At 40.3% G+C, this 15,175-nt stretch overlaps 1 protein-coding gene across 1 annotated transcript in view; it reads left to right on the plus strand.

Moving 5' to 3' along the window:
* LOC139201569 (FERM domain-containing protein 5-like) overlaps positions 1–15,175 on the plus strand; it is a 64,504-nt gene that overhangs the window by 37,474 nt on the left and 11,855 nt on the right. The window contains exons 2-4 of the mRNA XM_070830928.1: positions 13,499–13,603; positions 14,146–14,188; positions 14,374–14,452. Coding sequence (XP_070687029.1) covers positions 13,499–13,603; positions 14,146–14,188; positions 14,374–14,452 — 227 coding nt within the window. The remainder of the gene's footprint in view (positions 1–13,498; positions 13,604–14,145; positions 14,189–14,373; positions 14,453–15,175) is intronic.

A 15,175-nucleotide genomic window follows, 5' to 3' on the forward strand; every position in this document is an offset into this window, starting at 1 on the left:
AATGCACATCGCTGCAGAGCTTGTTTAAATGCCAGACACAGCACCAGCTCTTACCTTTTTCTCCAGAGAGCAAGCGTTCGGCTGCACTTGATTTGAAACATTCACCTGGTCTGAATTCTTTCTTCACTTGCTCTCTTCTGATCATTTGTTTGCAGCTGCTTTCTCAATGATTATGTGCACATCATAAACCAGTGACACCAGAATGAGTTGTGTGATGGCGTGATGGAGCATCCTGTTTTGAATGACGTAATAGGCTAATTAACTGATCAACTTCCTTTCAATCTCAGCCTAGCTTACTGCTTCTGTACAAGTTAAATGTGGTTAAATGCATTCCCTTTTGTAGTGGTCTGCCATCAAGTGGTGAGCTTGTATGGCCCCCGACAGTGCGTGGCGCTCTTCTTACAATCACTTCTTGTGCGATCTTACATCAGCCATTAGGGACAAAGGGCTGCTGACTCAAGAGGAGCATCCTGGCTCCTGCTGATACAGACCCTGTATCAGCAGACCAGTGTTCTATAACTGTAATACCTGGCTAAGGTATTATTAGCACTTTATCACCATAACAACTTTAAGTGGGGGTCAAAAAGTCTCCATGTCCCCCCATTCCTGCATTAGTGTCATAAACTCTTAACCTCACAGAGGGCAACTTTGATATCACACCTTGATAGAGATGATCCCTATTGGTGTCTTGTCAGTGTGTTTTGATTGACTCTCAACAGTTATATGAGTAACAATACAATGAGTGCAACTTAACACCAAGAAAACATATGAAACATCCATCAATTCCTGTACATAGAGGAGAGTTGAATTGTTCCAGGTTAGTGTGTGAGGGCAGTAAACATGATTACAACTTTGACAATAGGTCAACAGAGGTCAACAGAGATAGTCTAAAAATCAACCACATAAGCAACCGACGCATGTTTTTTTCTCCATATTTTGACTAGATTAAAAGACTTCAGATGTGGTGAAACAAAAAAAAGATTCAAAATTCCAGGCTGAAAAAGTGTAGAAAAATACCCTAACCCTAAGCTTTAAGGTTCTTCAAGGACTTCTCTGAAGAACACTGCTCAGTCCAATCCAGCTGGAGGGTTAACGGAAGGACAGAGAAAAGAGGTGGTCAGGTTTGGCTTCGTTTGATGGCAGGTACATCATTGCCCTTGTCTTTTTTTGGAGAAAAGCCCTGAGAGACGCTCAACTTGGGCAACAAGACCCTGTTTCTCTCTCTTTTTGTACTGTTGCTTTCTCCTCTGCTCTTCTGCTGCTGTTTGTTAACTTTTCCTTTATTATTTCCCTCTTCCACTTTCCTTCATTGTACTACACCCACCTTCCTTTTCCACATTTTATTATTTATTATTACTCTCTCTTTTGTACAATGCCCCTCTTCTTTCCCCTCCAACATCATTCATAGCCAGCGTGTTTAACCAGTGGTAAGAAATCAGAGTACAGTTTCCACTAGAGCTTTTATTGGTTTCCCTCTCTCAGGGACACTTCTCCTCTGTGGCAGCTCTGCACTGGCACCAGCGGGATCCTAAGCCTCTGTCTGAACACTGATTGTGACCTACAGACTGTGGCATCACTTCAGTCAAAGGGCTATAAGATGGCAGCCTGCTGACAGTGAACATCTTTTTAAGAGGATTGCTGTCTTTCCATCTTGTAGCTGAGGAGTTTGTAGGGGCATGTAAGTGAACATAAAATGGCTATGATAGAAGTGTATTACACTGAATCTTCAGTCAACTAAGTCATGAAAGCATGTTGTTTTGGCTGGTAATGCATTGTACGGTTGTCTTTGAGGATGTAATGTGATGATGTACAGTTTTAGTATAAATTAAATTGACAGCACAGAGTGACACCACGGTACATTGTGGCCATTGGTGGGTGGTTTCAGTACAAACCAACACTCATAGGAATGCTGCACTGGTTTGTTTGTCAGTATCATTACTGTCTTTCAGACTGGAAAGGATGAAGTGTTGGTTTCTACGTTGATGTATTTGAGTTCTTATGCGTAGTTTTACAACCATGTGCCAGACACATTTGTAAGTGTGTGAACTGACAATAAGCTTGGTAAAAGTAATAAAGAACGTCTTGAGCAAAAGGGGGAAAGAGAGAAGAAACAGAAAGGTGTAAAGTAACAGTTCAACCAGGTCAACATATACACTGTACTAGCTTCAGATGAAAGAGTAAGACGAAATATGGATATCAGTATAAAAAGTGAAGCAGGCAGAAACTAGCTAAACTCTGTCCTAAGTTTTTTAAAAAATGGCCACCAACACACCTAAAGCTCACAGACTAAAAGACTGTAATTTGGTTGTTTAATTTTACACAAAAAATATGAGATATGAAACCAAATTACTTACTGTAGTCCTTGCCTAGGGTTTCCTCGAGTCTAGTCATGGGATGTAGATCTTCCTAAAACCACCAAATTGATTTGGATTAAGAACAAATAGTGAGTTAGTGAATTGATTAATGAGCTTTAGAGAAGCTGGTAGGCATATTTTTGAACTTTGGAAAGAGACAGGCAAGTTGTTAATCTGCTCTTTAGTCTTAATACTAAGCTAAACTAAACTTATCAGATCCTGGCTCTGGCTTCATAAGCCTATAAGAAACTACTATCTGCAAGCGTTTAGCACAACTTAAATTGTCAGAGCAGGAATTGTTCACCAAATATGTCTGCAGGGTAATGCAGTCTGAAGTATAAAGAAAATGTTTTAGGAAAATGTTTGTGCAAATGCAAATTCTGCTGAAAATGATTTGAAATACCTCAGTTTAAAGAAAAATGAAATAAAGCAGCTCTACTGTGGAAGCCCAGGAACATGAAACAGCATTATTTCACACACAGTGTTATTTCTGGACTCTTGTTGAGGTTAAATCTGAGGATGAATAATATACCATGAGCAAGTTAAGTAAGTGCCTGTGTGCTCTGCAGCAAGAATGAATCACCAGCATGCAGCCAATGTAAAGTATTGGCTGTGCACTTAAACAAAGATCCAATCCTTTACAGTGTTTTGCAATTACATGGAGAGGAGAGAGTCTAATCTATAAGCACGAGTCTTCCCCATAGGATGAACAGTTAGTAGGGTTTATTCACAGTTTTGCCATTGTCAGCATTTTGTATTGGTTGTGGCCTTATGTTTTTGAATGAGTTACAGCTAACACTTGTAGAATAACATCTTCCTCTATGCTCTTCTTGATCACAGTGCTGAAAAAAAACACTCCCACTCAGTGTTTTGGTCCCTTACTTTGGGTTCATAGAGTCCTCAGGTTGGGGCCCTGGAATTTTTTTAAAGGGAAGTTAAGCTAAGGAATTTTGGAAAATACAACAAAATTTTATATATATATATATATAAATATATATATATATATATATATATATATATAGTATAGTATATTTTGATATTGAAGTTATTTTGGGTAAAATGCACAAAAAACAGCAATTGCAGGTCTCATGGCATGTTTTGGTTAAACGTATGCCCATATAATTAAACCACAGCCATGCATTCAGCAGTGCAGTCTACTGATCATTTGCCAGCATCCCATTCAAGAGGAATTTAGCAACATTACAACCTTCTGCACGTACAGTGCATTAACATGTCCTCCTATAACATGTGAAACCCACATCACTGCCAAGACTACAGCACCGTTTGAGCTAAACAGAGAAATGCTTTCTAAGCTTTAATTGTATCACTGGCATGAATATTATATAATATTATATTTTTTTATGATAGGCCTATTTCAGTTAACCAGCAGAAAGCAAAGCAGCATAATCAATCAATCAATCAATCAATCAATCACAAACAAACAGCAAACACGACTAATATCAGTAAAAACTGTCGGTGGCTGACGATCCACAGCAGGATCCAGAGGAACCAGAGAATCACAGCAGGAGAACCAGGACCAGGATCCACAGGAACCTGGGAGATGAGAAAAGCACAGAAAGGCTCTGGGGAAGATACCAAGTTAGTAACAGACATTAAAGAGACATGAAGCATCAGGATGGAGAGGAAGACAAGGAGAGAGGAGCCTAGTGCATCATGGGAATCCCCCCGCAGTCTGAGTCTATAGCAGCATAACTAGGGGCTGGTCCAAAGCCTGAACCAGCCCTAAACTATAACCTTTATCAAAAAGGAAGGTTTTTAGCCCACTCTTAAATGTAGAGAGGGTGTCTGCCCTCCGAACCCAAATTGGAAGGAGATTCCAGCCTGATAGCTGAAAGATCTGCCTCCTGCACTACTTTAGAGGACTTTAGGAACCACCAGTAGACCTGCATTCTGGGAGCGCAGTGCTCCAGTGGGGTAGTACGGTACTATGAGCTCTTTAAGATATGATGGAGCCTGACCATTAAGAGCCTTGTAGGTGAGGAGAAGGATTTTAAACTTTGGATTTCAATTCTGGTTTTACTGGAAAATCCTCAAATAGACTTTTGGAATGTAGAAAGTTACACAGCTGATTGGCTACTACTTTCTCAAGGATCTTGGAGAGAAAGGGAAGGATGGATAAAGGTCTATAGTTGGATAATACACCTCAATCAAAAGTAGGCTTGTTCAGAAGAGGTTTAATTATCGCTACTTTAAAGGACTAAGGTACGTAGCCTGTTAGTAAAGATTGATTGATCACATCCAGTAAGGACGTGTTAATTAAGGGCAGGACTTCCTTAAGTAGCCCAGTAGTAATAGGGTCTAGGAGACAGGTTGACGGTTTGGATGAGGAAATCATTGAAGCCAATTCAGGAAGATCAATTGGAGAAAACTAGTCCAAATGCACAGTAAGCCCAACAGCTGTTTCCTAAGGTTGAGGTTAAATCAGAGCCTGTTGAGGGCAGGAGGTGATGAATTTAGTCTCTAATAGTTAGAATTTTATCATTAAGGAAGCTCATGAAATCGTTGCTACTGAGCTCTAAAGGAATACAAAGATCAAGGGGTTCTGGCTCTGTCAATGAGTAATAGGCATTACAGAGGGCCTTCCTATAGGTTTTCAGACTGTCTTGCCAGATAAAGCATGATTCTTCTAATTTGGTGGCACGCCATATCCTTTCAAGTTTTTGCTAATTTTGCTCAAGTTTGTGGGTCTGCGAATCATATCAGGGAGCTTGTTTCTTTTCTTTAATTATCTTCTTTTTTAGAGGGGCGGTGGAGTCGAGTGTCATTCGCAGCACTATCGACCAGATAATCAATTTGGGAGGGCCTATGATTAGGATAGGGGTCTTCTATTGTATTGAGACATAGCATTAGCTTAAATACTGATGGAATCCCTTCTTCACTATCAGATAAGCATCTGGATAAGACATTTTTATCACATGGTGCATAGTCTAGTAACAAGAAATCAGACGTTATCAGGTAATGGTCCGATAAATAGAGTTTAGTGGGAAGACTGTTAACTGTTCAATTTCAATACCTTATGCTAGAACAAGGTCAAGGGTGTAGTTAAAGCAACGAGTGGGTTCATTGAGTCCAATAATGAGATGAAAGCCGCGCTAAGACCATTATTATCATCATCCACATGAATATTAATGTCACCTACTATAATTACTTTATCTAGGACTAAATTTGATTGAAGTACACAGTAACTTGTTAACACCTTCTGCTAATTTGCTAGCGAGCTGTTATTATGTGATAACGTGCTTGATAAAGCATGCTAGTTTAAGAGTTAATCTTTTTCCATGTATTCTTTATTGTAAAACGTTTATTTTCATAAATTAGTTGTTCACTTTAAATTCTAAATATACAGTCCACATTGGCTACTTGAATTTTGTACCTTTTTCCATTAGTTGCCAGCTAGGTAACTCACCACACAACACATTTGAATTGTATATGTACAAACTAATGGGTTTTTGTCTTCAGACAACATGGCTTAGTCTTCAGAGGGTTAATCTGCTTATCTATTTATTGGTATGTGGCATTGCATGAATTAGTGCTTTTTCCTAGCCTTGTGTTTTTGGAGTGGTATCATAGAAGTGATGCCAACTTTGGTAGGGTTGCCACCTGCCCCTTAAGATAGAGAATAACCCCGTATTTCACAATTAAACCTTGTGTCCTGTTTTGAATAAGTAGCGTCACTTGCTACAGTACATTCAAGACCAGATGAAGAAAGACACTGACTGGAGATGTTACAGTGTAGCAAACTCAATCATTTCAAGCGTTACCAGTGTAACTTTCATGATGAATGTGTGTGTTTTGAGAAGCCATGTTGACCACAGGTTTTCTGAATTACAGTGTTACATACCTTTTTGTTTGCCTGCCTGGATCATGAATGATCATGAATCCAAAATACAAATACAGGTCAACTGACAGAAGCACGACTAGATGACTTTATTCCCTGCTCCAGGGACACTGCTTCAAGCATAAAGCTAGCCTCAATGGTGGCATGACTTGGCATGAGATTCGCTTTAGTGTCTAGCGTGAGACAGATCCTGAAAGTGTGAGCCTCCAAACAGAAGTGTGGGATTGCAATCTGTGAGGTTTTTTTTTTCTTTTTGTTGCAGGTCAATAAAAGCTCAATGGAATATTAGCTAATCCAGCTGATTTAATTAAAGTTCACCACATTTTTTTTTAGTTTTTAGTTTTAGTTATTCATGGAATGAAAATGAATGAAATACAAACTGTCCTGCTAAGTTGCTGAATTAGCAAAAATTTTAAACAAAACCATTATCACCCTGATAAAGATGCTTGGCCTGCGTATACTGCTAAATTGTTCATTCCTTTCAGTTCCTCTCTATAGACACTGATAGAAGCCCAATGAAATCTTTTGCCTACAGTACATCACCACATTATTTATATTTATGGTATAACTGTTAAATCACGAAGCCGTTGGTACCTAGTGTTTGTTATTTGAACTAAGTCAAAATGCGTACATAACACATCTGAATAACTACTCAACCTATCTGAAGATGGCATTGAAATATAACTGATTTATTGCTTCCATTATGTTGTCAAGGAAAGCATGTTGAGTATAAATCGTGTAATACCATTCAGCTGCTGACTGACAGGAGCATCCATTAGTCTTTCACTTCTGTGCCTGCTCTCCAGAGTATGGAAAGTACACATTACCATATCGTAAGATTATAGTAAGCCATTTACAGGCTTTGCTGCTCGCTGTCTTGGAGGCAGCCACCTTACGAACAGTGAAAATCAGCATAAAAATCATGCTGTGGAGCACTGAGATATGCTATATGCAGTTGAGCACTGAAGCAGCAAGCGTTGCTTAGGACCATCATAAACCATTCGTCGACTTAATCACGTGCTACCCAGGAGCTCAGAGCTTTTTATAAATACAAAACCAAAGAAAAACATCGTCAAGCACCAGTGTCATCAGACATTAGCCTGAAAGCAGTAACCCTTGAGGACAATTTGCTCAGTTGTTGCAATTTCCATCCTCTGGCTTAAAATGATACCATCATTTATTGATGTGGTGTTTCCCGAGCTGATATGGAACCCTTCTCAATAATTAATCTGACGCAAGGCTTGGCTAGGCCAGGAGAGTGGCGTGCTGCCGCTCCACAAAGCCCACGGTGATCATTTGGCCCCAGTCTGGGTTATTTCCATCTCTCCGTTTATCACTTTTATTATGGGTGTGATTAAACTCTGCACGTGCTTCCATAAAGCACCTACAGGCCTCTGCTTGTTTAATACATTTCTCTCCCACTGATAGGCCTGCACTAATCTCATTTACCCATGAGTCATTGTGGCTAATATCATGGCTACCTACTGCACAACCCCCCAAACCTTTGCTACTCTTACCACTAACATATCACATTTCTTGCTCTAGCATGCTATATTAATATAGGCACATGCAAGCACACTCAAATTTCTACTGTCACTGTTACCACTACCACTATTACTACCCACACATGCCTAACAACTGCTGCTATTACTAGCAGTTACTATACCTTTACTGCTACTACTGCTACTGTTACAGCAACTACTTCAGTTTCTGCTGCTATCTAAAATTCCCAAATGTTACAAAAATCCACAGATAAAACCTTCCATTTTCTTCAGCTTAACTGATTCCGAATTGCAGTAGCAGATGTCCCTCTCCTTAGCCACATACTTCAGCTCCTCCTGTGGGATCACAGGGCATTCACAAAGCAAATAGGTGACTTAATCTCTCCAGCATCTTCTGTATTTGCCCTGGGTCCCAATCTTGTTAGACTTACCCAGAATACCTTTGCCGAGATGCATTTAGGAGGCATCCTGAATGAGCAAACTCCCATGACCCCTCCAGTCTTCATACAAGAGTAAAGAGTTGGTCCACTGTTCCACAAAGGATGGAATCTGCATTCTTCTTCCCAAATTTTAAGGACTGACAATCTGTGACAGCCTCCCTTTCACCACCATTGCCCCATCAGTCTGGGCTTCCTCTTCATGAGTCGTATGGCAATTTTCGAGAGCATTTTTTGAGGCCGATGCAAGTCCTTCTTTCTGATTTCCTCTTCCTCTTTTCTGATGTCCACGTTCTATCTATGACCTCAAAAGGTGTAGTAAGTCTGCTGAACCCCTATACACTTCTTCAGCTTGACTCATCTCTGTAAATGTGTTTGTGACTGATTAAATTACCAACAAAGTCAAAATCCATTTACATTAGATGTTCAGATTTATCCAGAAGTGCAAGACTACTGCCAAGCTACCTTGGTCTGTCATCTGCTATAAGGCTGTAAACACATCCAAACCAGCCAAGAGTGAACAGGACAAACACACATACACAACACATAGAGGGCAGGGCCTCCAGGCCAGTCATCTGTGGTGACCAGAGAGGGCCAGTGCAATCAAGTATCAGACTTTGATAACTCCCACATGAGCTGGATAGAGATAGAGATACATGATAATCATGGCTCAGCACCTTTACTTTGGTCAAAGGTCCCAGCATACACTGTGCCACAACATCATTTATGCTCTGTGTGTGTTTGATCAGTATGCAACTCACACATGCAAATTAAGAACATATCTTTACTAATCTAACAACACAGAAAGAAGAAAAAATGCAACAAAAAAATACAATACAACAAATAAAGAAAACACAAATACACAAACACTGCAAATAGCACAGACAATAATGGAAACTGTTTCCAGGAGGACATTAAAAAGTGGCGGACACAACTGGGAAACCCTTGTTGTTGCCATGGTTTGTGAATCGTGAAATTGTTGAAGTTGACTGTCCATAAGTGATTTTGGAAATGTATTTTTTTGGTGGACAGTTTTGGTGTCTCCTGTGAATCATTCTGTTTCCATTTTTGGGTGTGTTTTCAGTCTTTTTAAGGTTGCTTTTGTGTTGTCAAATTAGTGAACACATTTTCTTAATGTGCTTGTCTATTTGTATGTCTTTTCTTAGATTGCAGTGCCTTGAGCTCTTAGGGCCACCGTACAAAGCAGACCTTTGGCTCTTGAGTGATAACAGAGCATCAGCCTCAGTGGTCTCTCAACACAATGTACAACTGAGAAAGTTTTACTTGGAATAGAAAGCAAGTGGTGAACACAGTTTTATTAATCTGGGGAGTAGCCTAAGGCAACTTGAATATGACTAGTGGAAACACAATTTTTCAAAACTACTGCAAATATGTTGTGGGGAAAGTTTCTTTTATCTTACTCAAACTAATCTTACACGAGGGGCATCAGCTGGTGTGTAAAATTTCACGTGCAGCTGAAAACTTAACATTCATTAGTGATTTCAGCAGATTAAGACAGATCTACATCTAGATCTTAGACTTGTAGAGAGGCATGAAAATAGTCTAGTTAGTGTGTTAGATGCAGGGAAAAAAGCAGATATTCATGTCTATCCTGCTGCTTCTCTTTTTTAACTGAAGTCTGTTAGTAACTGTACATCAGTATAGACTAACTCCTAATGAACCCATAGGAAAACAGGTTGACATTGAGCTCATTAATAGTTGCAGTTCTCTGTAGTGTGGTGTGATGAAACGACAGTGGGCAATGTTAAAGCTATGCTTGTTTATCCTGAAATGTGAATGTAGCATTACTGATTAAAACTCAACTCAATGAATCTGTTTTTAAAGCCCAATTACTATTGTCTCATTGCAGTACTGATCTGTCACATGAAAACCGTGATTCCTTTTATTTACATTCATGTACAGATTTGCACAGTGTGGTGCATCAGAAAGAATTTGCTCAAAGTGCATTTTACAGTCAGCGTAAAGTCCTTAGGTTGAGTGCAAAACAAAAATCCATTCCAGCTCACCTATTGTATAAATTCTAAACTGTATGGCCATTTATATCAATAGGTCATTTTATTTCCTTTTCCTGATATTTTTTTGGCAATAAACAGGTTTTGATCCAAGGATAGCACAGATCTAATTATTTCCCCCACACTAATACAACCTAAGGGAGAGAAAACTGCAAGAGAAACAATTCCCACACTGAAATCACATGACCACAAACCACATAAAGGATCTGCAATTTATCTACTCAGAAACAATAAAACAGTGTTTTAACTGGCAACGTATAGTATATCCTCTGCGGAGACGGCAGTGTGTTGTAGCCTGGCTCTGGGTTTAAAGGATGTTGAAGAACACTTAACTTCAGATCGATAATGTTTGTGCCTTAGAGCCTGCCTTCGTGTCCCAGTGGAGCCCGGGTCAGCTCACTGAAGTTCAGTGTGTCTCATCAGTATGCAACACAACACCAGATATACATTGCAAGTGTTTGGTCAGCTTCCTATGGGCAAGAGAGACACTGCTGCGTTATTCTATCGCTGTTTAGTCGAGCCGGATAATGAGCATGGAACAAAGTTAGATGCATCAGTCTCATCGTTACAAACTGCATCAGAGTGCAGCGTCAGGTAAATTACCAGAAACAACCGAATTACCTGCACTTATTGTGAAGCACAGTACTGGAAAGATGGAGGTACCATTTAAAATCTGTTGTAACTAATAAATCTATTGTAGAAAGTGTCTTACATTGTACATTGTGCTGATAGGAATTCCTCATGAATGGCTTCCACTAATACATTTCATTCCTTCTCATTTATTTGCTGCTGTAGTGTTGGACTTAGATAAATTGCCCTGCCCCTTTGTTGTTGTTTCATAACTACTAACTTGGACATGGATCATCAACTTTTTCTGGCACACACACACACTCACACACGGTAATACAGACACACATGCTTAGGCATGGCCTATACAAATAAAGTGGTGCATGCATAGAAGGAAATAGGCAGTAACCGCGTGATTAATTGGGAAAGCTTTTTTTGGGCATCGCTGTAGTTTACACTACAGTGCACGGCAGATGGAGGGAGTGGGAGGTATCAGCTCTGAAACTGTTGTGGATCTAGAGGTTTCACAGGTGTACCAAAGTCATTTATAATAGAGCAAGAAGGATGGAGGGTCCTTGTGTGCATGTGTGAGACTGCACATGGATGTGTGTGTTTCTATTTTTGCTGCTGGGCTAGTCAGCAGGCCTGTCGTGGTGAGTCAGGGTGTATGTGGTGACAGTGACATACAAACACACTGACAGAGGAGATGGAGGGTCAGCCCAGTGCATCCTGGGAATAAACTCGCAAGTTGACACAAGAGGACTTGATAGGTTTAGGTTGGGTTGTGAAGCATTCCGCTAGCATGGCAGGTTGTTTATTATTTTATCTATCTTTAAAGCATCTTTAAGGGGACTATAAGTAATATTAGATACAAGCTGTTACAGGGTGATTCGGCCCAGGATGAACAGTACAAGTTTTTCTGGATTATTCTTCCTAAAGCCACTGAGAAGCTCCCCTTGATCAACTGTTTATGCACAATGATGACAACCAGTCTGGCTGTGAGAGGAATGCAAGAGGAGTTTTTTTCTAAATGAGCAGCCCTTCACAGCATGGCTCTTCTGTCATGAATGACAATGAATTCAGTTTGACTTTGACGATAGCACATCCAAAAACAGGAAATAACTCCAATCTCAGGGTGCCCTGACAATGTTAAATCATGCTACCCAAGGGGTGTTTGCCATTTGATCTGATATTGAGTGGAACAGAAGTGTGAACAGGCTTCATCACAGAGATTCTCACATTGTCTTAAATGATGCACCTCAAGAGGGATTTTATCTGACATTTGTTCACACGTGGGCCAATCCTTTAATGCAACTATTCTCCTGTCCTCTCATTGTAATTGCTGTACTTAGGCATGCTATATTGGAGCAGATTAATCAGCTCTCCTCTTCCTCTGTTTCCTCCCTCTTTTCATTTGGTTTTGTCTTTCTCTTCTATTCTTCCCCTTCCGTTCTCATATGTCTGCCTTTGACTTTCTCGGACTATGCTGTTTTTTTTTCCCACTTATGAGAATGCAGTGTCTCTTCTAAAGGGCAGGGCCTAGATCATATGAGGTGTGTGTTTCACTCTCATAATTGGCTACAGTTGGTTAGCGTAGCTTAGCACAAAGAGCAGAAATGGGTAAATGGCTCCCATCCAAGAAATATCAGTGCCGGTAGATGGATTTTGTTACCTATGGACACAGCCAGGTTAGTTGTTTCCAGTCTTTGTGGTAAACTAAGCTATCCGGCCACTGGCTGTAGTTTCATGGTTACTGCACAGCCAACAGTGTGGCATCATTCTTCTCGTCTTAACTCTTGGCAAGACCTTTGCTGCCAATGATAGGGTCTTAGGATGTTTGCTGGAATTTCATTATAAAGCAAGCAATTTCTTTAATATGTTGCACCCATAACAGAAACCATCACCTTATTCATCTGACCAGTATGCATTTGAACCTGTTCGGGGCAGATACAGTTTGATGCAGGGGCCCTGCCGTCTCTGTGTTCTGCTGCCTCGGCCAGGACAGCAAGTCCACCTGATCAAGACTGTACAGTTCAGTAGATTTGAGCAACTTAGCCTCTGTACTTGGTTATTTTAACAATTCAATTCACTAACTAAAAATGTAAAAAAAAAATGCATTTCCAGGCTCTGTAATGACACAAGAGCCTATACGTGGAAGGGTCAGATTTTTTACTGCATCGCATGACAAAGGCTTCCTCTCCTTCCTATCCATCCTGCCTTTTCCTTGTTTCACACCTTGTCTTGCTGCATTTCAAGGTCTTTTTCTGCAGCAGAAATGTCTCAGAGCTTTCACAGGTGGCTGCTGCCTCAGTATGAATTTTTAAAAGCCCTCACATATCTCTCTTGAATATGGTGAAATATTAAAACACTTTTTGGTGGCTGTTTTGACTTCCAGTCCAGAGGCTCTAAAAATTGACTTAATGACTCAAGAAAATGATTTTGATGTGACACTATCACTATGTTTAAAATGTCTTGTTCATGTTAAAATGTGTAATGTTGCTTGCTGCTCTGCTCGAGCAGAGTGTCAACTTTGGATCCAACTGTTCATCATACATCAGACCGCTGACCTGGTGGATCTTCATTAAAGCTGTCCGTGAATATGCAAATAATGTGATGGAGGGGATTGGCGGTGTGAAAACCTGTGAAACGAAGTAGTTGTTTTCTATTTTTTCCCTCCCCTCCTGTCTGTAATGTCCTCCTATAGCAAGTACATTATATGAATTTTCTCATATTGTTTCTCTTCTAGCGGGATGCCAAGGGACAGTACCTGTTTGACCTCATCTGCCACCATCTCAACCTGCTGGAGAAAGACTACTTTGGCATTAGATATGTTGACCCTGACAAGCAGAGGGTAATTATTATTTTTTGACAATAAAACTCAACTAAATTACAGTTGGACAATAATTCATTTGAATCCAGTGGCGTCTTTGTATATGTATGAAGCTGCAGATTATCCACTTTGCAGAGTCTCTACATTTTAGTAGTTGGCATAAGCAGCTAGAAAGAGAAAATGTGAATATAGGTGTTCTTATAAGTTAGTAACTAAAAGCTACCACCATCACAGTGTTTTGCAGTTGCTGTTTTATGAGCACAGTGCCCCATTATTGTCAGCATGTCAGCATCTCACTGATTAGAGCCAGTTTTTCCTCACGATGTTCAGCACTGATTACCTTCCAAACAACTTTCTTTCATCTTGTCTCTGCATGGCGACCATGTTGGAGGGGGCCTAAATAAACAGAAGGCAGGGAGATGGGAGTAATTCTGCTGTGCCTTCCAGCGACAGATTTCAAGTCGTCATGCTCAGCTACTGAGCAATCAGAGCACAGACAGTTTATTAAGTAAAGATTCGGAGTCCAAAGTGCAGGTCATGACTTCTCCTTCTCTCCTTTTCAGCACTGGTTGGAGTTTACAAAGTCAATTGCCAAACAAATGAAATGTAAGTATTTCCTTTCAGTGATGAGTAGCTTTATTCCAGTGCCCAAATTTGACCTTCATGAAAAATATGTTCTAAATACATTGTGCAGAAAAAGACAAAGAAAAACACCATCACCCAAATCATCCCACCGCATTAGACAGTAGACAGTAGACAGTAGACTTCAAATGTTTGCCTTTCTTCCCCAGCCCAGCCTCCATTCACCATGTGTCTGCGTGTCAAGTTTTACCCACCTGACCCTGCTGCCCTAAAAGAGGAAATCACTAGGTAAGATTTTAAGAAAGGTTGGTGGGCTGCAGGTTGAGTGGGTGGGATGGATGGAAGTGAAAGTTTAGTCTGACAGTCTTTGCCTCGCAGGACTCTCTGTGTCCCACTGGTGATTTTTTTTTAAAGTGAGAGTTGTGACATGTTTGTGCTTCTTCAGGAATTTGTTTTGCCTTTCCAGTCGAGTCACATCTATCATTAAATACAAGCAAATTGTCCAAATGGCAGTAGGGATGAGCCAATCCTCTCACTGTATGACTCACAAGGGACATCATCTTTAAAATTATATCATCTTTTGTATTTCATGCTTTCTACCTTGTCAAAATCTGGGGATTACATTACCCTGCAGTGCATCTCAACTGCCACCAGCGCAGCCAGAAATGTAGGTGTGTTACACTAGTAGCAGCTAACAAAGCCTCAAGCAGAGATGATGGATGGGCTAAATGACCAAAGAGGATGTGTTCATGATTTCAGTGTTCACAAAGGTATTGGTGGCAGCATCATGTGTCGCAAATGATAATTTTTCTTGCAAATTTCAGTGCTAAACAGCTCTCATATTCTTAATTATGTAATGTGATCAAAGTATTTTTACAAACCTTTCCACAGACAACCTTCCTTCCTTAGAAATCCCTCAGATATAGTTTTGGCTCCGGTGTTGCTGCTCTGGTTATTCATTGCAGCTTCCTGTCAGTTTCTCTGACTGCTCACTGGTGGGATCAAAACAAG

The sequence above is a fragment of the Pempheris klunzingeri genome, chromosome 1 (assembly GCF_042242105.1).
Source record: "Pempheris klunzingeri isolate RE-2024b chromosome 1, fPemKlu1.hap1, whole genome shotgun sequence".
Taxonomy (NCBI): Eukaryota; Metazoa; Chordata; class Actinopteri; order Acropomatiformes; family Pempheridae; genus Pempheris; species Pempheris klunzingeri.